The sequence below is a fragment of the Simochromis diagramma genome, unplaced genomic scaffold (assembly GCF_900408965.1).
Source record: "Simochromis diagramma unplaced genomic scaffold, fSimDia1.1 OVJJ01000205.1, whole genome shotgun sequence".
Classification (NCBI taxonomy): Eukaryota; Metazoa; Chordata; class Actinopteri; order Cichliformes; family Cichlidae; genus Simochromis; species Simochromis diagramma.
The window spans coordinates 6,214,400-6,236,575 of record NW_024386782.1 but is presented as its reverse complement, the minus strand read 5'-3'; the positions used below and the strand labels follow the sequence as shown (position 1 = coordinate 6,236,575).

General features: G+C 39.0%; 1 protein-coding gene across 2 annotated transcripts in view; it reads left to right on the top strand.

Moving 5' to 3' along the window:
* Nucleotides 1-22,176, top strand: part of b4galt2 (UDP-Gal:betaGlcNAc beta 1,4- galactosyltransferase, polypeptide 2) — a 210,820-nt gene that overhangs the window by 19,440 nt on the left and 169,204 nt on the right. For both annotated transcript variants that reach the window (XM_040018758.1, XM_040018749.1), the window contains exon 2: nucleotides 8,142-9,171. In XM_040018758.1, coding sequence (XP_039874692.1) covers nucleotides 8,826-9,171 — 346 coding nt within the window. In that variant the 5' untranslated portion in view covers nucleotides 8,142-8,825. The remainder of the gene's footprint in view (nucleotides 1-8,141; nucleotides 9,172-22,176) is intronic.

The following is a 22,176-nucleotide window of genomic DNA, read 5'->3' as shown; positions in this document are numbered from 1 at the left end:
AGTCGTGTTAACTGCTAACTCTTGCACACATGGCCTCGTGCTGTGAGAGCACTCGGGTAAAATGCATGGCTGCATTCTGGAATAACTGACAAGTCGGGATGCTTAGTTTGAAAGAGATATGAAGCGGCATGGCACAGTGAAGACAATCTGCTAAAAGGAACAGAAAAACTATCGTGTGAGTCAAAGGAAGAATTTAGATATCCTCTCATTTACACTCAAACCACTCAAACTGACATTTATCAAATCTAAACCCTGCTCTGGACTGATGGGACTAAGTTTGGAAAATCATCACATTTTAGAGTCCCTATACACTTACTTTTGACCCTTCGTTTCTGAATATGGTGTAACTGAGTCTAACTTCAAACCACAAATTTCCCATCGGAGGTGACCAGTGGTTAACGGCGGAGAATAAAAAGCAGCTCTTTCCTCCAAATTTTGAATTGGTGGTTTGTTGTGGCTCTCAACGTTCGGATAAAGACATTCATCTGAAACTGTGCGACAGTGATGTGATGTTTTGTTTTGAGTTATCTCTTCGCATTAAAAGCCCCCTGTTCAGTCAGAGACCATCTCTCCTTCCAGCATATGCTTGGCCTCTACTTGATGAATTATGTACCCTCACAAATTACCAGTCTTGCCACCCGTCTGGCAGCCAATTAAAATTTTAAGATACAGATGTTGTCGACATTCTGCTAGCTTTAGTTGGCACTTCATCTAAATGTGCTTTTTGATATGTGTGTGTAGTGAGTGTGTAACATTTGAAAGAGGAATCCATTACGTTAATGTGACAGAACCGGAAAATTAAAGAAGTCTAGTATCTTGAAATTTCTTTAAAGGCTGCCAACGTTAGTGTAGCCACACAGAAGGTTTTAACCTCGTCTCGTACCCATCCATACATTTTCTTCTGCTCATCCGTGTCGCTGGGGCAATAGTCTAAGCCAGGGGTAGGCAACTCCAGGCCTCGAGTGCCGTTGTCCTGGAGGTTTTACATGTGTCCATGATCCATCACAGCTGATTTAAAGGGCTAAATGACTCCTCAGCATTTCTTGAAGTTCTCCAGAGGCCTAGTAATGAACTAATCATTCGATTCAGGTGTGTTAACCCAGGGTGTGATCTAAAACCTGCAGGACACCGGCACTCGAGGCCTGGAGTTGCCTACCCCTGGTCTAAGCAGACCTGCCCACACCTCCCTCAGAGACACGCTTTCCCCAGCAAGTTGGTTTGTGCCAGCATCTCCTCCTAGTTGGATATGCCTGAAACACCTCACCTAGAACCCATCCTAGTCAGATGCCCATGCCAATCGGGTCCTTTCGATGTGAAGGAATAACGACACTACTCTGAACCCCTCCTAGCTCCTCGCCCTATCTTTCGACACCCACTGTTTCTGTCTGCAGTCTCATTTTTTTTGGTCACTTCCCCGAGCTGAAGCCCATAGATGAGCGAGGAACTTAGATTGACCAGTTAATCAACAGTTTTGCTTTCACACTCAGCTCTCTCTTTACTACAATAGACAGGGTGTCTGATATATTACAACTTAATGGCTTGACTACCACAATCCCTGATTCATGTATATTTTCTCTATTTCTCTAGTTAATCTTACATTCATGTTCCACTCATAATTTCGTTGTACATGTACAATGACACTAAAGGGCTATTCTATTCTATTCTATTGTAGGCATTGCACTGGGCTATAAATGTGTACATGAATAGGTCTCTTGCAATGGCAGGCACAAAAGTGCAATAGCTAAGCTCTACAGTATTATTGAGATGTAAATTTCAGCGCTGCATGTGAAAAGAGTAACAGCTGAGCATATAATTCATAAATTAAAACTATATATATAGTTTATAGTATAGTTTTTGTTTTTAAATGACTACCCACCACTGAGTTTCACATATGCATATACATGCTTGCATGCTTCTACTTCCATATGTGTCCACGGAAGTGCCAGTGCTAAAATGTCAGCTTCAAATTATTTACCCATTTTAAACTGTGTGGATAGGCCAAGTAAAACCAGACTTATGATAATTAATTTACATCAGGCTTTTTCGTGAATACTTTCTTTGAGTCAGGTTTCTTCTGATCCACTGCTCCTCACAAACTTGAGGTTGGAATGGAAGGTGGGGCTACTGCTCATCTGCCTGAGATGATCATATTACTCAGGTACTTCTTTAAAGAAAGGTCAGTTGAGAGAAACGTAGCAAGCAAATATGCTGATGTCTAAATGATTTCGCACCCATGAACTTTATTTTGTACCCCGCGTGAGAGAAAAAGCACTCATGTGTACATTATTTACATTGATCTTTGATAAATGCTGCACAACCCAGAAGAAAACAGAATCTCAATCTTGGCTCCCCAAATCATACAGGTTGAAAACAAAAAGAAATCCTGTGTGAAACTGAACATTCTAGTGTATTTGTGCCTACGCTGCCCTTGTTATTTGAAATTGTGGACATGTATAACACAAGCATCTAACATTGTGTCAGTATATGTATATATAACATAAGCTGAAGGAAGGTAGTAGTCTGATTGGCTGCGTATACTGTATATCTAATGAAAAGCGAGTTCTGCTTTATTGTCCCTTAGTAGTTGTAGTATCCGGCTCTACTGATTGATACCATAACATAGAATTCAATTTCTGTTATGAATAGGCCGTTTGGAAATGGCTTCTGTTACTGTTGCTGCTGTTGCTGACAGGGCTTTTCAAAATACAGTTTATAAAATGCACAATAAAGTGTTACCACCCAGGTGAAACAAGAATTCTGAGGTCTTTATATTCTGATATCAAATCAATCTTCAAACAATGAAGATTCGTGATAGATGGAAAATTCAAAGAATTTAATTTAGTGTTGTAAAACAACACACATTTGGCTTTTTTTTTTAGCATTGAGATCTAATTTGGAACTGCATAAAGTTTGCTGAAAAGTATTAAAGGTTGTTGGAGCTGATATCTGGCGAGGCATAGTGTTAAAAGGGTAGCGTTGTACCAGTGCTCTGTATGTACGTCCATTAATCCATTTTAAGTGACAACGTTCAAAGTTCAGAGAGGCTTCTTATGAAATTAGGAATAATACGAGGGTTCAAACTTGACCAGCCAATGATTGAATCACCAACCTTTCACTTAGTAGATGACCTGCTCTACCTCCTGTCGCAGCAGTGTCTTCCAGCTGTTGTTTATTCACTTATCTTTTAAGCACCAGCCAAAGAGGGTGTTCAAAGAAAGAGAGCACTTAAGTTGTACTTGCTTTATTTAAATAACTACCACCTGACCACTTACTCCAATCATAATCATTTAGTTGTACAGTACATTACAAGATGTTATTATCATTGGTACTTATCCATCCATCCATCCATCCATTTATTTTCTTAATCACTTGTACAATTCACGCTTGCAGATAACTGACATTAGCTGAGATACGTTACAACCCAAACAGGTTGCCAGGTTATCATACGTGTAACACAGAGAGACAATCATTCACACTCACATTCACAGTGACTGCCTATTTAGAATTACTAATTAACCTAACAAGCATGTCTTTGGACTGTTGGAGGAAGCATTTAAATCCCATACCTAGTGCATATGATTTAGCCTGTAGTTACACCAGTGAGTGGATATTGTGTTGTTTTTGGAATAAAAAAAAAGTTCTCGAGTCAGGAATGTATTTGCTTTATGATCCAGAGACAACTTTTGGTACTAACATCCAGGCACAATGTGAAAAGTTTTCCCTCTACAAACATTTTAGCAACATCACAGCGGAGGTGTTGGAAGTTCGCTTTTGTTGAACGCATCTCTTAATCCAACAAGCTTACTGTAGCTACACCCTCTTTCAGAGTTGCAGTATCATAATTAATCCACAACCCATTTAGCAGTGAGTTGTACTTTCTGCAGCTTCACATAGAGATTAGTGAACGTGCTAATCTCCAGTAAGAGACAAACTGTAATAAAAACTCACCTGTCCTAATCATTGTTTTCATTTCCAATCTCTTTGACTGTCTGTGGCCCATCCCCTCTTTGATTTCATTATAGTAGATTTAGTGATCTTCATATTCCCCTCCTTCTCATCTGCAGTATCTTTCTCAGCCTTGAAACTTAACAGAGATGGAAACAAGCAGTTATATTCTACTTCACATATTTTAACAGCAGTTCTCTGTGGGTTCCTTGGCAGGCGCGATATGATCAGGGACTGTTATGAAATTTATTGCTGCTGTTAAAAAGGGAGTTTCAGGGATCCTTGAATAAACTACACAAACTACATAAAAGATCTATGTCTCTACCTTTATCTGTCTCTTCTCTCTCTGCCTGGTGCATCTCCATACTCTGAGATTTATGAGCTTTAGAGATGTAATTAATTCATTCCTGGTCATCGTGTTCCTCCCTAGTTTACATTTACATATTAAATTGAAGGTGAGCACTTTGTCTGCCATCTATACAATCTCTGCTCCCAGAGAGAGATAATAAAGGGCTGAGCGGGAGAGACAAGCGCTAAAAAGAGGCTGAAAGACACACATTTCCTCTTTTGTTTCGCTCTGCTGACCTTTTTCAAAACAAACTTATACTTCTTTAAAGAAAAGTCAGTTGAGCGAAATGTTAGCAAATAAATAAGCCGATGTCTAGATGGATTTAGCACCCATGGACTTTGTTTTGTACCCCACAAGAGAGCAAAAGCAGTGATGTTTACGCTATCTACATTGATCTTTGATAAATGCTGTGCAGCCGGTCGTCCAAGGGAAAACTGAATCTCAGTCCTTTCTCCCGATTTATTTCTTTTGTTTTGCTGCTGCTGATTTTCAGTAGCGCTACACTTGACTCTCAAACACTTTAATACCCGCTCGACACCAGTGGCAACCTTTTTGTCCCTGAGCTCTGCAGCTGAAGCAGAAAATGGGGCAAAAACTCTTCAGTCTGTCTGACTGATTATCTGTCTGACTGCCTGACTGCACGTTTGAAAAATTTACCCCGATACATTACGTGTCGGCCTGTTTAGCCACTGAAGAGCAGCACGGCTGGGAAATAAATCCTGGCTCGCACAAGCATTATGGTGTGACTGACATGCAGTGTCCGGGTCCTTCGGTCAGCAGAAATCCATCTCATTAACTGGCAAGTTGCGCACACTCACACATTCGCAGACACATCATTCAAACACGCACCCTCGAGGCTCGGTCTTGGCAGTTTTAACACTGCTGCCCACAGACAAAAGGCAGCCAGCTTTTTGGACAGGCCACGACCATCAGCTCAGTCACCCAACATGTGTTTAAATTTATTACATTTTGCCTCAAAAGTCAGCATCAGAACGCAGAGTAAAGCAGATGGTACAGCATCGTACCCAAAGGCTGGAAACTTTGTCAGTTGGACAGGTCATTATTTGAAAATGTTATTTTTCTGGCTGTAAAAGTTTTTCTTGTAGAAAGTTAGAGATCTTTCTTTTTCTTCCATTTTATAGAAAGAGAAAACAGTAGAATTCAAAAGAATACAAACATAAAACTCAACAAAATCAGGTCCTGTTTTAAAGCCAATCTCAGGATGCAATATATTCCTACTGCTGAATTCAGCCGACCATTTAAGGGGGCACAAAGGACAAAACAAGTTAGGTATAGTTTTTAAAACATAGTGGGGTTTAATTCAAAAGCTTTAAATATCCTATGAAACTGTGGAAACTGCCCTCGTAAACATGAACCAATAATTTGAGTAAAATGTTACTGAAATATATCAAATCAAGCTTATTTATCCAAATATTTAATCAGTAAAATATACTTGGTATAAGCTTCCCAATCAATTATATTACATTTGATTCCACTTAATGTAACATTTTAATTTGTACTTATGTAAAAAAAAAGTTTTTTGTTTTTTTTACATGTCACCAAAGTACTGTTTAGGGAAACCTAAACATTTTGGAGTGCACACCTGGCATGTCTTTTTTGGATTGAAGCCTTTTTCCAGGAAAGGCTTTTCCTCTTAAGGTCTTTATACACAAGTCACATCATTCAGAGAAACCATTTTGCCTTCCCTGCCTGCCGCCGCATGGATTTTTTACTAGCCATGTGTGCATTTGTCACAGCGTGAAGTGCTCCAACCTCAGCTGAAGTTTGACTGTACAAATTACTGAGTGCTGCACTGTGCTCTGCTTAGTGCAAGCCATTGGAAATAATGGCTTTCCGAGCACAGCAGTGCCTTTGTCATTTCCTGTCTGAAAGCCTCATTAGACTTGAAAGGATTAGTTGCTCAATCAAGAGAAACTCAGTCAGATATGCTGATAATTAATAATTCAGTTAGTTTTGCTTGTAAAAAATGACAACTCATTTGCAAACTGAGAACTTTAGATGTTTTTTTTTTTATTATTCAATGTTCAGTAAATGCCGCTGAGTTTTTGTTCAGCTGAAAGAGAATTTCCTAAAAGCCATCTTGTGCCTTTGGAAATCACTGTGGTCATTTTTTATTAGAATCATTTCATGACATTTCAATGACCAGTTAATCACCTTGAATGAAATTGCCTGATTTAAGTTCTGATTTAAACCAATATGCATCTGAGTAAGTAATGACCTGTTTTAATACCACATGTAAGTTTTAAACAGGTTTCTAGACTTGCTGGAAACTTACTGGAAACTTTATTAGGAACACTAGTACTGGTTTGGACTCCCTATTGCCAGTGCAAAATTTAAGCATCAGCCCATCTGCTTTAATGTTTGATGTGTTGTGTGTTCAGAGATGTTCTCCTGCACGGTTGTAACAATTATTTGAGTTATTCTTTGCTTCCTATCAGCTCAAAGCAGTCTTGCCATTCTCTCTGAACCCTTGTATCAACAAGGCATTTTTGCCAAGAGAACTACCAGTCACTGGATATATTCTCTTTTTATTCTCATTTTTCAAAATGTCTATCTACCAAAGTGGTACACGAGTGTATATGTTATGTTGGAGTGGATTTTAAAAACTGACATATATGGTCGCCTGGACTTATTTTGTAATTTTGGCTCTGAAAATGGTTGAGGAGTTGGTAATGTGAAGTGCACATGGTAAACTCTAATTGGAGCTTTGTTTCTGTGTCCAGACAGCAGTATGCTGTGAATGCTTTGTGCTACAGTAATGCTTATCTTCTCTTCTTTACAAACCCTTTTTGTCTTTAGCGCAGATGCTAACATAGTTACAGTCATTTAAAGAGCACTTGTAAAACGGGCCCACCGGACGGATAATTAAAAAGATAAAACCCTCCCGTTTCTTTAAGTGACGTCTTCACTTAAAGATGGTCTTGCTTTCGCTTGTATTTGAAGACAGAGTTGTTAGGACAAGAATAATTTTTCCGGGTATGCAAAACCTCCTCTGATTGTCTAGTGTGTCTGTCTTTTTAACCTGTAGAGAAACTGAGCTGACGTTCATTCAGAATACCAGCATTCATATACAGATATCTATTACCGCCTCTGTGTTTCCCTCTAATTCTTTTTCTTTTCATCAGAAAGTCTCGTGCCTTTCAGGGTTTTTATCATCATCTTCAACCTCATCTCCTCCTTTTCTCTCATTGATTGGAAAAGCTATAAACCTTCAGTACGATTGGCCTGTGGGAATGCTCTAAGTGCTCCCTCTCTCTCTCTCTCTCTCTCTCCTTTTGCTCACATGTTCATTGCATTGTGTATTCCCACTTGCCTTCTCATTCTATCATAAATGCTTTTTAAATCACTTGACTGGAAAATTGACTTGGCATGTCAATTTGGCTGAACCGCCCCAGTCAAGGCTTGGTGTTTGTTTGCGCCTGTAGATGCTTTTATTGTTGATTCTGTTTTTGCCAAATCCCCATGTGTACTTCTTTCTCTGATGAGAGAGAACTCCTAAATTTATTTCACTGCTATTAAACCAGGCATTTCAAATACGAACAAGGTCACAGAATACTGAAAATGCCAGCGGAAGATCGATGATGCCCAGTTTGATTTTATGCAGCAAATGGTACAAAAAGTCACTGCACGGAGTCGAAATGCACAGCTTCAATTAATAACACTTCACCTGTTCCTGTTTAAATAAGAAGCCAAAATATTAATGTTATTTAACAGCACAAAGCCATTATTTTAATGAAAAAAGATTTATTAGTGTAATTAAAATGAACTTAAGATGATTTGGCTTCATCCTAAAGTATTTCTTTCTTATCTAACTTCTATCTTCCAGGTCGCTGAGGCTTTCCACATTTAACGCTGCGAGACTAAAGAGGACCGTGTTCACCATCCAACAAAGTCTGATGGACCCGTGAGCAGACATGTGAGAAGAGATCGACCCAACAGACATGTCAGCTGACGCTTTACACTTTTCTTCTTTACAACGATGAACATCTGAGCCATCTCTGGTATCGGCACATATTTAGAGCTTTGCAGCACTAGCTACTGAAGTGGACTGCCTTTTAATTCTGGCATCAGCCATAGTTTGATACTTTGATGATGGCCAACTAAACCCTTTACCACATTTTCATATGAGTATGTTCACAAAGCCACCTTATTTTGTAGTTTAAATTGATCTATCCATGCTTTTCACCAGGCTCGAGGAGTGCTGTGATAAATAGAAACTATAGCATTTAGTACTTTTTGTCATGCAGGGAATCTCAGGACACGCCAGAAACAAGCTGGCTGATCACATTTTGGGAAAAGCAGGCGTAGGTGATGGTGTACCTTGCCCATTCTCATCAGTAATCCCATGACCCCTGCTGAAGTCAGATCGTTGAGTATGAAATAACCTAATCAGAGATCTAACAGTAGCCTGATTTTACCCACATGTCCGTCGGGATGAGCGCATGCCCCTAACCTGGCCACGTCAGCGTTGTCGTGGCTGGCCGCCGCAGGACAGTCGTCTTCCTCTGCCATGACCCGGCTGATGTTGGGCCGGACTCTGGAGCGCATCTGTAAAGGCGTGCTGCTGCTCTGCCTGCTCCATTTCCTCATCATGATGATCCTGTACTTCGATGTGTACTCGCAGCGCTTCGACCTCTTCAGTCGCTTTAACAATGGCCGCAACGGATCCAGGAGCAATGTTAGTGGGGCAGGGAGCGGACATCATTATTACTATTACAACCTCTCCAGGCCCAACGCCACATTAGCCAGCTACCTGGCCACAGGCGAGCAGCTGGTGCCAAGTGTGCAGCCGGAGAACACTCAGACACCGTCTCCCAAACCACTGCCACCATGTCCTGAAAGCCCGCCTGGCCTTGGTGAGTAATAATGTCACAGACTTCTCCTACATTTCCCTCGCTTTTTTCCAATTCTTTTGTAGTTACAATAACGAGTTGTTTTCACCCCAGAACACACACACACACTCACCCTTAATATGTTTTCACAGATTTTCTGATTGGTCAGTGTAGTCGCTCCTCACATGTGCATTATGTACAAACAGGTAGATTTTTTTGTCTTTATTGTCAAGCTGTTGGCGGTGACTTTAAATATGGTGGAGCTACCCGGGAGAAATTTCACAGTTGCCTTTCACAAAAATGTGAGATTTAAAATATTCCTGTCTGTAGTTGTGTTTGTCTGTGACACTTCCTCTTGGGAGGCGAAACCATGGGCGCAGCAGCAGTCTGCCGATTCTACTTTATCTGGTCTGTCTTTGTCATGTAGCCAGCAAGCTAACTGTAGATAGACAGGATTCTGCATATATCAGGGGGATGTTGATGACACGAACAGATGTGAAGCAGACGTCTGTGTGCATCTCTGTTTGATCTGACTTTTAATGCAAATTGAATCTTTTGAAGATGTGAATTTTTTGCCTGAGAACAACAAAGATTTCATGATCATATTTTCTAGGAGAAGCTTTTCCCTTGTAACTCCTGCTTTTAATATAATATGTGTGGACTAGCATTTAGCTTTTGTTGTGCTTACACTGTACTCTTCAGCTCCTATCACAACTCATTTTAGCTCAAGTCAGATCTAAGTTACGGTGTACACAAGTTTGAGGTTTAATTTTCTGCTTTTACACTTCTTTAGCTTTTTCTGATAATACGTAGCTTATTTATTTATTCTTCATCCAGTTTGCTTGTACTGTATACCAAGTAATTGTATAACTAAACCAGGAGGATTTGCACATCATTCATTAGAGTAATGTTAGATGCAGATGTAGTTAGATGAGCCTTCGATCAGAGCTTAAAGCTGTGTAGGTACTACTTTATATTCTGTAAATAAATGCATCTCCAATTAGCAAAAGAGCAAGTGTAACCATAATTTTGTTTTTCTGGGTCAGCCTGCAACATAAAATGGATTTAATGTCAACAATTTACAATGTGGTATTTCAACCTTATAGACTCACAGTGGAGCTATTAATTCATGCAGTGAGACACGTGAGCTGACACAAACACAAACACACAGCAGCACAGATGAAAGCGGAGGGTGCAGGATCAGTTTTAAAAGAGTCCTGCATTTTTTTAGTTGTTTAGTGTTCTTAGCGTTATAATAAAAATGTTAATATAATATATAAAGTAGTAATGTTTCTTGTAAGGCAAAAAAAAAAAAATGTGTTAGAAAAAGAATGTGGGCTCATCACCCTGAAACTTAAAAACAAAGGAAAGGCTCTATTTTAACATTATTTTAACCCGATTTACTCAACCTAGTTAGTTGCTTTGGTTTCTTATGGCTCAGTCACATTAGAGTTAAAACAGAGGGGCGGGCTCCTTGCCAGGACAAATTACTGTTTGCCTGGTGGTTACATTAAATGTTTCTGCTGTCAAAGACTAAATGCAAGTACTTGTAGTGATTGCACAAGTGGTGGGAGGTAACCAGTCACATAACAACTGTGGTCTGGTGACTGGTCGGACTGTCTGCAGTCATTTTCAGACAGGTTGTCTAAGGTTTACAAATGTATTTCTATAAATATCGACAGGTTGCCAGCACTTTGCAGTCGATCTGCGATAGAGGACTGGACTGGTTGCCAACTATCTGTATGTCATTTTGTAGTTGAATCTCTATGAAATGTGAATTTCTGTGTATGTACATAGCAAGTGGTTTGCTACAGCCACAGACTTGTAATTTTTGCAGATTTGTCATAGTTAATTGCTACCTTGATGCCGTTTAAATGCAAACTGATAGCAGACTGACTGCCATAGTCATTTTCTCCATTTTTAGAGCAGCTATTTCAAAGCTAACATGAGACCTTCATTGAAAACATGGTTACAGTAATTTTTGTCATGTTGAGATCATAAACCACTGTTTTCTCTAGTGTAACTGCAGAATTATCCATCTAAAAAAAAAAAAAAAACAGAATTTAAAAGTTAAAAAAAGAAAACTGAAACTCAGTGAAGACATCGTCTGATGGGGAGACGGCTTCTTGGTTCCCAACCTTCTGACTTGCATATCAGTGAATTCGGTTTAGAGCCAGTATGTTTTTTAGGAGACTGGCCGGGTTGCCCTGTGAATGCACCGTGGGACTGTAAACAGTGTGGACTTTGTAAGACTTCCCATCGTCAGCAAAAAGATTTTAAGACACACATGCACACACACGGAGGCAGTAACGCTTAGACGAATAACTTTGGGAATAGGTGGAAAATATTCGATATGCATGTAAAACAAGCTGCACACAGGGCACCTTCACTTGCTTACACACACATATCATCATTATGTATCCACCCAACAAATCTGAGGTCGATAGAGTCACACTAAGCCTGGGGTTCACTAAATCCATAATTACATAGTGGTCACACACTTACTTCACACCCACATGCAGACACACACACACACACACACACACACACACACACACACACACACACACACACACACACATTCTGTCATGAAGACTTACTGATAAATAGAGCTCAGGAAGGAACTCTGACTGTCATTATTTCACATTAGCTAAAGTAGGCTTGACCTGTGATCTGAGTGCTGCTTATCTCAGCATCATTCAATTCATCCTAATGAGTCAAAACAAAAACTCGCCTTGTAATCGGAAGGTTGCCGGTTCGATCCCCGGCTTGGACAGTCTCGGTCATTGTGTCCTTGGGCAAGACACTTCACCCGTTCCCTACTGGTGGTGGTCAGAGGGCCCGGTGGCGCCAGTGTCCGGCAGCCTCGCCTCTGTCAGTGCGCCCCAGGGTGGCTGTGGCTACAATGTAGCTTACCATCACCAGTGTGTGAATGTGTGAGTGAATGGGTGGATGACTGGATGTGTAAAGTGCTTTGGGGTCCTTAGGCACTAGTAAAGCGCTATACAAATACAGGCCATTTACCATTACTTTAAAGTCTCTTTCCTTTCAAAAAGAGAAGAAGGACTAATTGTTGTGCCGGTTGTTGGATGTTTGTTCCTCACTTTCCAGTTTGACACGGCAACATTTCTTTAAAATCATCATCAGAAAGGAAACTTTCATTGTGCTGAAAGTCAGTCTCAGTTTAATTGCGTTTATGTGTCTTTTTTTGTGGTTTCTTTTCTTTCTTTGCATATTTGTTGCACTTGTTTCTGATCGTCAGCCTCTATCCTCTATCACTCTCTGTATTATTGTTGGGTCTTTACCTTACAATACAAAGGGCCTTGAGGCAACTGTCGTTGGGATTTGATGCTATATAAATTACATTTAATTGAAATCAACCACATTTTAAGTTTAAATGTAAGTTTAAAAAAAAGCTATGATCTGAAATACATCACTGTGACAAATATTCAAAAAAGAGAAATCAGGAAGTGGGTCAACCCTTTTTTTGCAGCACTCTGTCCATACGGTAAAAACAGACTTTTCCAGCAGTTTTTAAGTTGAGAATCTTTTTTTCTTCATAGTTCAGTGAGGGAGAAAGAGTAGGTGGACTTTTTAAATATTTACCTTGAAATGAAAATGTGTTATTTGATATTACTCTTTTAAACTTGCTGTCTTTCATGTGGTTTAAGTTAAGCCTGCAGTTCAGAGAAAGGTAAAAAAAAAAGTTTACTTTTTGCTCTAAACTTTGAATGGAAGCAGTTGGTTTTCACTTTATGCAAGCTCTTTATTTTTAATTCTGTTGTAATCGATGTACGTTTTTATCAGGCGTATATTTATTATAATTGCGAGTTAAGCATTGACAGTTTCAGACTGTGCACATAGTCACAACACAAAAATTAACAATGAACAATGACTAAATGTATAGAGACAGTTTAATTAGGGATTTATGTCACTTTCAAGTAGTGCCGGCCGCACCCTTTTCTTCCAGGAAACATCTGAGGTGATAGTTTGGATTATTTCGTCCTCCTGAGTTGCTGCAGCCACACAATCCTGTATTCTTTGGCACATATAGTCAACAAATATAAATATATATGAGGTTAATATACAACATTGTATATTTATATTTCTTTTTGTGATGGATGCATGCAACCACACAACTGAGATACTTAGGTAATATTCATTTGGTCTTTTGTCTTATGTTTACGTTATGCTCTAAAGCTTCTGTGATCATAAGTTAACTAATTTGATATTTTGAGTTTACCTGTAATGCATGACAGCACTAAGCTATAGCCCAAATGGTGGCATAGACTTTGCTTTGCATTGTTTGTTATTTTATATAGGTATATGTTATATTGATTATATTTCTGCTCTTTCTGAGTTACCTGACCTCCGCTTCAGTCCTTCCTGGTTTGGCTGAAAGAGAAGGCTGAGGGTGGAGCTGGTTTAAATGCAGAAGCCAATAAAGTGGACTGGACCATCTATTGTGATCATGCAGGGGGAATGGGGTTCTTCTTGAATGATGGTTAGCTGTTATCTCTTTAGTTTTCACCTTTGGTGTATATAATGGTTTATTCATTTGCTATATAACTGGAGCTGTTTCTCATTTGAGCAGGTCAGTTTGTTGAGTTATGTTTTTGTTAAGTGACTTTTGAGTAGCGTTCTGTTAAGTTAACCTCTTTTATGGGCCCACTTGGTTCTTAAAAACTTTATTTTTGTTATTTTGAATTTTTGTAATCATCTTGTCCTTTTTGGGGGTATAATAAAACCCATTTTTTTGAAGATTACATTTGTGCCTGTGTGTTCCTGGCTGGTTGGATCATGACACTTTTGTTAAAAAAAACCCTCAAAACATCTTCTGGTAAAATAAAAAAAACATGTCTCTTTTTCTTTCCCACCTGTTCCATTTGTAAATGAGCTTAGTAAACGTAATCCCTCGTGAACAGTGGGGGGTAGGGGAGTGAACATCTTTCACTTTTTTTCACTGATTGCTTTTCTCATTTGATAATGAGGTTGGTAACGTGCTTTGAAATTGGGAGTGAGAGATAAAGCTGTCAGGCTGATTTGTCTGAAGCTGAGGTTTGCTGATTCCATTATTTGGCCTGGAATTGGCTGTCACTGACACTGGATTTGGCATTCATACCAGGCACAGGTGTACTCTTGTAGCTTATCTCTGCCTTTTCTCAGTGATGAAGTGGCTGCCTTGGGGCTGTAATGAGCAGGAAGGCATAGAAAGACTGAGCGAGTCTGTTTTTCAGTCACAGGTGCACAGAAAGCGTGAGAGTGATCTCTGATGGCGGTATGATGGTTTGTATGAAGTACGACAGAAAGAGAGGCGGGATGGACTGAAGGAAGGAACAGCAGGTGGAGAGGTGAGGGGGGTGTAGAGCGAGAAAGGGAGATGTTGGACAGTGGTATACACAAACACACACACTACACACACACACACACACACACACACACACACACACACACACACACACACACAAACTCACATAGAAAGTGAGTGAAAAGGGGGGAGAAACAAACAAGCAAGTCCTTGGCTGTCCCACAACACCAGCTGACAGGTGCTTCCTGTATGAGTGGCTAGCATCCACAGTTTATATCCTGAATGTGTGCGTTTCTGTTTGTGGCCGTGTGTTTGTGTTTATTAGTGTTAGCTGGCTTGTGGATTTGCAAACCACCAGTTCCTTATGAAAATTCTTATATAGATATTAAGAAAATACAGATTAAGGAGTTCATGTTTGTCACTTAAATACAATTTCTCTGTAAAAATGAAGAAAAAATATGAAAATCACAAACACTGTTTTTTAGTTCACATGCAGTGTTTTTGGTTTTGAGTGCGAGTACCTGAGTGTAAGTGAGGGCTGATGGTGAGCTAACTTTAATTCTTGTCTGTATCGTTTTAGGGTCCTTACCTTAAAGCACCTTGAGATGACTGTTGTTGTGATTTGGCACAAAAAAACAAGTCAGTCAGGTTTTATGTATACAACATGTATGCTACTTGGTCCACTGATGCCTGGTCTGTTATTTGAGCCTGTTGCTATGTGGTAACTATGCAATGTGATAATTTCATGTGATGCACACGTCATGTTGCCGTCAGGATATTAAAGTGACGCTATCTCACTATACGTGTTACAGGTGACTAAATCCTAAAGTCTCTGGTAATTGGCTAGAATTTCAATAGACTGAAATATGACATCTGACAGATTAGTAGGAGTTAACCTGAAACTTGGAGGCATACATTTGGCTGTATGTAAGTGATGGTTGTGTAAATGAGGCTGAATGTATTTACACTAAATGCATTTTTTAAATTTGTAATTATGATTTTTTTTATAATAACAAAATTTAATAATTAATTAATATTTTTATTTATATTTAAGATAGCTTTATGGTCTGTGCCGTATTTAGTTTTCTATTTTTACTGCTTTTAAATGCTCTTTTCTTCTTATTTATCTCAGTTTCGCCACTGATCTTTTTCTGTTGCTTCTTCTTGATTATTTGATGACAGACTAGCCTCACATTAAAAATAGGTGTCTTTTCGCTGCATATTGATATGTACTGTCATGTTTTTAGTTTTGATTTGTGGGTTTTAAATTCCGTATGCATTTTTCTCTGCGCGCAAGTTAAGTTCAGACAAGTCCATGTATGTGAATTCTCCTCACGTCCCTGCATTTATTCCTGCTATTACTCATGATGTCCCATGTACAAGACATGAGGATGCTTGAGCATACACCCAGACCACACACACATGCACTGGGAGCTCAATGGGAGGTTAAAAGCTATTTCCCAGGCCTTGTTTTAATTGGATGCTCCATTGGGTTTTTTCAATCAAATGTAATTAGCAGGAATTAGCCATCTACTTCTGCATCGTGCAAAACTGCAGTTGATCCAAAACGGGATGCACCTGAGTTGCAGTTGTCCACCAAGACATAAATACTAAAGTCACTAAAATCTGCACTGTTAGCATCATAAACGTACAAATACAGACATTTCACTATGTCTTCCTGGAGGTAGGTGATTTAGTATTGAATGGCATACCAGAATTGTAGGGGTGTTGCCTAGCAACGGGTTTCTGGATATTGGTCAGACCATTAAGAAGGGTGGATCAAGGACATTGGTACCAATACTTGCTACGTTTAATCAGTGTATGTGGATGTAATTAATAGTTCTTTCATTTTTCTTCCACAGTTTTCTTAGTTTCTCCTCATTTTTGTTCTATTTTAATGGTTCAGGTTACGCCATTAAGTTTTAATGCTTGTTTTTGTTCTTATTTATGCATTATGTTGTCAAAAAACCTGCTCTTTCTTCTTTAAATGCTTTGTGTTTCTCTACGTTGTAATTTCCACATCTGTCATGCTATTGCGTCTCACTTTCTAACACCCTCCATGCTCACGCCACGTTTTTCAGTTTTTACTTGTCACATGACTAAAAAATCCATTTAAAAATTGAGAAAATATATTCATTTGTTAATCATTTTTATAGTTCCTTGTGCTGGATGTTGCCAGACAGCCGGAAAAGAGAAAGACCCCAGCGAAGAGTCATGGATGTAGGGAAGGAAGATATGCAGAGGGTTGGTGTGACAGAAGAGGGATAGTGTGAGATTAAGGCAGGTGGTCCACTGTGGCAACCACTAAAGGGAGCAGCTGAAAGAGAGGACGTAGGTTAGCTCATGTACCTCGTCTTAGTGTCTACAAATACAGGGGGTTGCTCTATTTGATATGCAAGTTAGTGCAAAAAAAGCTGTGAATCACTGAGCTGCTTAATGTACAAAAGTGCTAAATATAAGCAGAAATCCTAGGACGGTTGCATTTGATTCATTTAGTTGCTGTCAACTAAGCAGGACATTTTTGAAGGCTGGGACAAGGATCATCTAACTGAGACCTTGTCTTTATATATTCTGCATCTGAATGGGATGATTCTTTGATGTGTCATAGCTGAAGAGTTTTGGGCATATCCTACGGAGAGGAGGCTCTGGGACAGACCCAGGATACACTGGAGAGATTCCCAGCTGACTTGGGAATGCCTTGGTGTCTGGATGATTTGGAGGAGAGGCTGGGGAGAGGATAGTTAGTGCATATAACCCTCTGAAGTTCTTTGCTCAATTTACCCCATCAAAATGAAATAAATGTAAAATGTTTTCCATTTGCTTTGTAAATAACAATTATTAAACAGCCTCAGGAAAAAACATGTTATTGCCTATTATATTCATACTGATTCATTTTGAATGGTGAGATGTGATCTGTACACCAAAAGGCTGGATCACTAGATCTGCTAATGACGGAAAAATGCAGAAATTGAAGATTTTTCCATTCAAATTCTTGAGCATCAACCCAAACATTAACAGTTAAACATTGAGACACTATATTAATTTGTGAAAAAAAGTTAGAGATAGGGTTAACCCACATCAGACCTCTGCTGTGGTCATAGGAATGCCACCACCTTTGTACCCAGTGTTTGCTCCCTCTACAGAAGACATGTTAGAGAGATTCAGGAGATCCTTGAAGTATTCCTTCCACTGGCCAACTGTATCACACTGAGGTCAACAGCCCACTATGCCCACGACTCTTTACTCTGCTCTGCAGTACAGCTACAGAGACTCTACAGAGAACATGGCTTAGATGAGGTGGAATTGTATATGTAATTTGAAACACTGATTAGACGAATGCTGGTTACATCCAGCGGAGAATGCTTACATGTGTTTGTATGCATGAAATAAAAAAGATATAAAATATAGATAGAACCTTATAACTTGAACCGTGAACATGCAAAAATGCAAGATCAAGTATATTTATAATAACTGACAAGCTTGAACTGTTTGCAGAAACAAATACATTTGTACATTATGCAGACCCATTTCCCACTTCTGAACCACAAATGCTTATTTTATTCATAGCCAGCGAGTAATTTCAACAGAATGACATGTCCCTTGTAACTTTGACTTATGTATGTCCACTGTGGGGAAAGCCCATCAGGCAAGCTTGAATAATTTTTCACCCTCCCTCATTTTTTTAAGGGCAGGCTTGAATCCAGGGAGGTCCTTATGCCCTTACCTTCCTGCTGCTCAGTGAACAGTGGGTTTGTAGCACAGCATGTTTTATTACCTTTCTCCTACATTTTTAATGGAGGGTTTAAATAGAAATGCTTAGGTTTAGAACAATGTGTTAGCACAGTCAGTGGAGCTCTGGAAACAAACATTATGTTTTTAAGTAAACCTTGCAGGGAGACAAAATTATTTTATACTAGACAATTTGATCTGACCTCTGAGGCAAACAAAAGATATGAAAGAACCCACGAAATGAATAATTCTCCATACGTCATCATCCTTTGGATTAAAAGGAAGAGGAAATAATAGACTCAAAGTTCCTTCTGATTGGTCGTTCTTGGCTCTTCACATGTTTATGTTAAGGTGACTGTAACATCATGCCCAAAGCATGTTTGGAGGAGTCATGGAGACTACACAGAAAAGAAGTGTAGATGGTGAATGTGCCACCAAAAGCATTGGGTAAAACCGACACATTATCCTGAATTTTCCAAATTTGAGCTTGACGTGTACACCAATTGAGGTGTGTTTTTGCAAAAAATTCGTCCTCGTATAATGCACTGTGAAAAAAATGGAGTTTACATCAAGCAATGATGAACTGGTGTCTGATTTTAATAAACCATTCGTAAGAGAAAGCAACAACAGGGAGAATTTTATAGTTTAATCCAGGAGTTGAAGGTGTATCATGATTGCTTTTGTGCATATTTTAAAATGTCAGTTGAGCAGTTTAAGCTCTTGTTGGAAGAACTGGGACCATATCTGGAGAAGCAGAGAAACCATTTCAGAGAGCCAATTGCGAGCCGTTCTGTGACACAACAACAATCAAATGTTTCGCCATGTTGGACGCTTTAATTGTGCTCCGCTGCAAACTGAAAAAACAAATCTCGTAAATTCGTCCTGCGTAAATATGCATTCAGTGTGAACAGCTGCATTAATAGGAGAAAAAGGGGAGTCCGAAAAATATTTTTAACAAACGTAATGTTTGCACAGATTTTAGGCATCTGGTGTGTAAAGGCCTTTATTGTGATGCTGGCGATTGGATAACTATGATGATTTAAAATGTTGAGACAGGTGATCCAGGAGATTTTCTTTTCTTCTTTCTCTTTTTAAGTGCCCTTTCTCACTGTCCCTCTTCCCTTCTGATTTTCTTTTCCTTCATCTTTCTTTCTCCCTTTCCTATCCCCCAGTCATGTCTGTCCCATCTGTAACAACTGAAAATAAAATAATAAATAATAACAACAAAGGTCGATCAAATGGACCAAGGCCGTGATGATCCATTTGGCAAAGTAAATCCATTGGGTATCCTTGTTGGTCTTCAGACAACAATTCTGACGGCTAAAGAACTAAATGGGACAGGCAAAAAAAAAAAAAAAAAAAAGCTTTAAAATGTTATAGTTAACAGCCATGTGGTGTTCCTCTGCTTTTCCCCGTGTCATTTTCCCTTATTAAAGGATTGATAATGTTATGACGTTGCTACACTGAGCACTTCTAGATTTATTTTTGTAACACTAGCAAGAGTTGCCTCGAGGTTAAGACTGTTTTTTCTTTTTTTTCTCTGGTCTGTTCCATTAGCATTAGATCTATAAGGTTGCACAGAAGCCCGTGCACCACCTGCTTTCATAAGGTGGTTTTAAAAAGCTGCAGAATTGTATTGCATTTTTATTGTATTTTTCTTGAGTCACATGATTCGTTGCTTTTGGATGGTTTGTTGATTTTTTATGCAGCAAGAGATTCTGACAGGGAAATTATTTTTGTTTGTTTCTCTGTAGCCTGCAGTGAACTATCAGGCAGACAAACAAAGGTGCGGGTTTCCAAAGACTTAGTTTCACTCAAACTTGACTCACTCAAAGCTGGAAAATCAGCACAAAGAAACATTATCATCATCATCATCATTAACATTAACATCTGAAAATAAGACACTGTGTCACAGAGAAGCAATTCCAGTCATCATAATACAGAGTTTAGTGTCTACTAATTAAGGTATTATAGCCCTCAGTGGATTTTATAAAAAAAAATGAAATGGGCTGTAAAAAAAAAAGTTGTTAGTGCGTGGGTGTTTTTTTTTGTTTTATTCTTTGTTTTCCTTTTTGTAAAAGTTATTCTGTCAAAAATAGGAAACAAGGAAACAGTGGGAAAAGAAATAATGCGATGGCTGATGATGTGTGAAAGGGCTGCAAGGCATTGTTGGTATTGATTTTCTTTTCTGTAAATTGCATTTTTCCCAAAGACAATGAATGTCTTCAGTGTGATGTCAGGATGGACGGTTGCATTTGGGTAAAGATGGAATAGGTTTTAAATCTATTGATACGAATTCAGTTCAATTTTATTTATCTTGCACCAAATCACAAAACCAACAGCTGACTCAAGACACTTTAAGATAAAGACCCTACAATAAACCGAAACAATCAAATGACCCCCTTTAAAAGCACTTAGCGACAGTGGGAAGGAAAAACTCTTTTTTAACAGGAAGAAAGTTCTGGCGGGAGTCTTTCAAAATGCAGATCACATCTGGATAATAGGGTGAAGAGTTTAGGTATATGCAGAGTCCTTCCAAAACTAAGCCTTGCAACTCTGCATCCATCTTGTTAACAGCTATATCTGTAATGTCAGTGGTCAGAGGGACTCTTACATGTACAGAATTAAGACTCAGGAAAGGTTTGGCAATCTTGCCAAAGAGATATGGGTTAAAAAGACGTAAGTTATACTACTACTGTAGATGTGCACAATTTCAGGACATAAAAGCTTCATTCAGGCTCATTCTACAGTGACATTTCATTCACAAAGCCCTTTATGGAAACAATAAGCCAAAAAAAGTACACTTGCCTTCAACTTCAGTATAATAACAAGTAGAAATGCCTTTAAAACATATGAAATTGAACTTCATCAGTATGTATGTATCAGTGCAGCTGATTAGATCATACGTTTCTTGGTTTGGCTGCCGATTGGCTCTTTGGAGACAGGTTTTTTCATCAAAGAGTTTAATTTCTATTCAGTATTTTATGAGAGCCTTATCCCTCTCATATAATATCGCTAGTACAACACGTTTTGGTTCAAACATATATAGATGTTACTATCAAATGATGTTTTATAAACTGTTCATTTTAAGCTCTTTCACATACAAGGTTTCTCACTGAGCATACAGACGGTGCTCTGTCTGGTCTGCTTTGCTGTCACAACAACAGAGAGGTTAATATGATTAAAACCCATTATTTAGTTGTCTGATTTGCACCAGAGTGCAACAGGTGACAAATTGAACTGGAAAATTCACAGGAATTTATATTCCACCAAACTAGGTGTTAAGCTTTAATCATCAAAACGTAAAAGTTTAAAACAACCTCTGCAAAAAAAGTTCAATATACTTATCCTCGAACTCTCTTAAAATTTTTACTCTTCTGTGTTTACTCATTTGGAGTCGCCAAGTCTAATTACATTGTGCTACCTCTTATTGACAAAAAATGGCAGGGAGTAGTTAATGCCAACCGCATTTTCGTGCGACTTTGTGTTTACTTAAACCGTTGAACCTTTTAAAACCTGAAAATACGATTAGAGAACAACCTCGAGGTTGTCTTGTGTTTCCTCGGCTATCGCTGTGTTCATTAGGGAAAGAAATAACATCAGTCGAGTGAGAAAGGAAAACTGCCTGTTTTCCTCAGTGGTTTCAATCAAGCCAATAAACAAGGCTGGTCCCTTCAGAAACATATTGCTATGCACTCCCACACAGCCAGGAAGCTAACGCAGCCATGGCCGTGGAGGCAAAGGGCTCTTGACAACATAATGACTGCCATAACTTCATTAAAATGGCCCTGCTTCCGTTCCTCTGTGCCATTCATGTTTTTTTCCACAGGACCGTTTGAGTTTCATCCGCATGTGGATGCACAATTTATTTTCACTATCCAGTTCTGTCTCTTCATCGGTCTAACTCCATATTTGTTTTTGACTTCCCTATTTTCCTGTCATTATTTTTCTGTCTCTGTCCTGTTTTTCTGATTTAAAACACGAGATAGTTT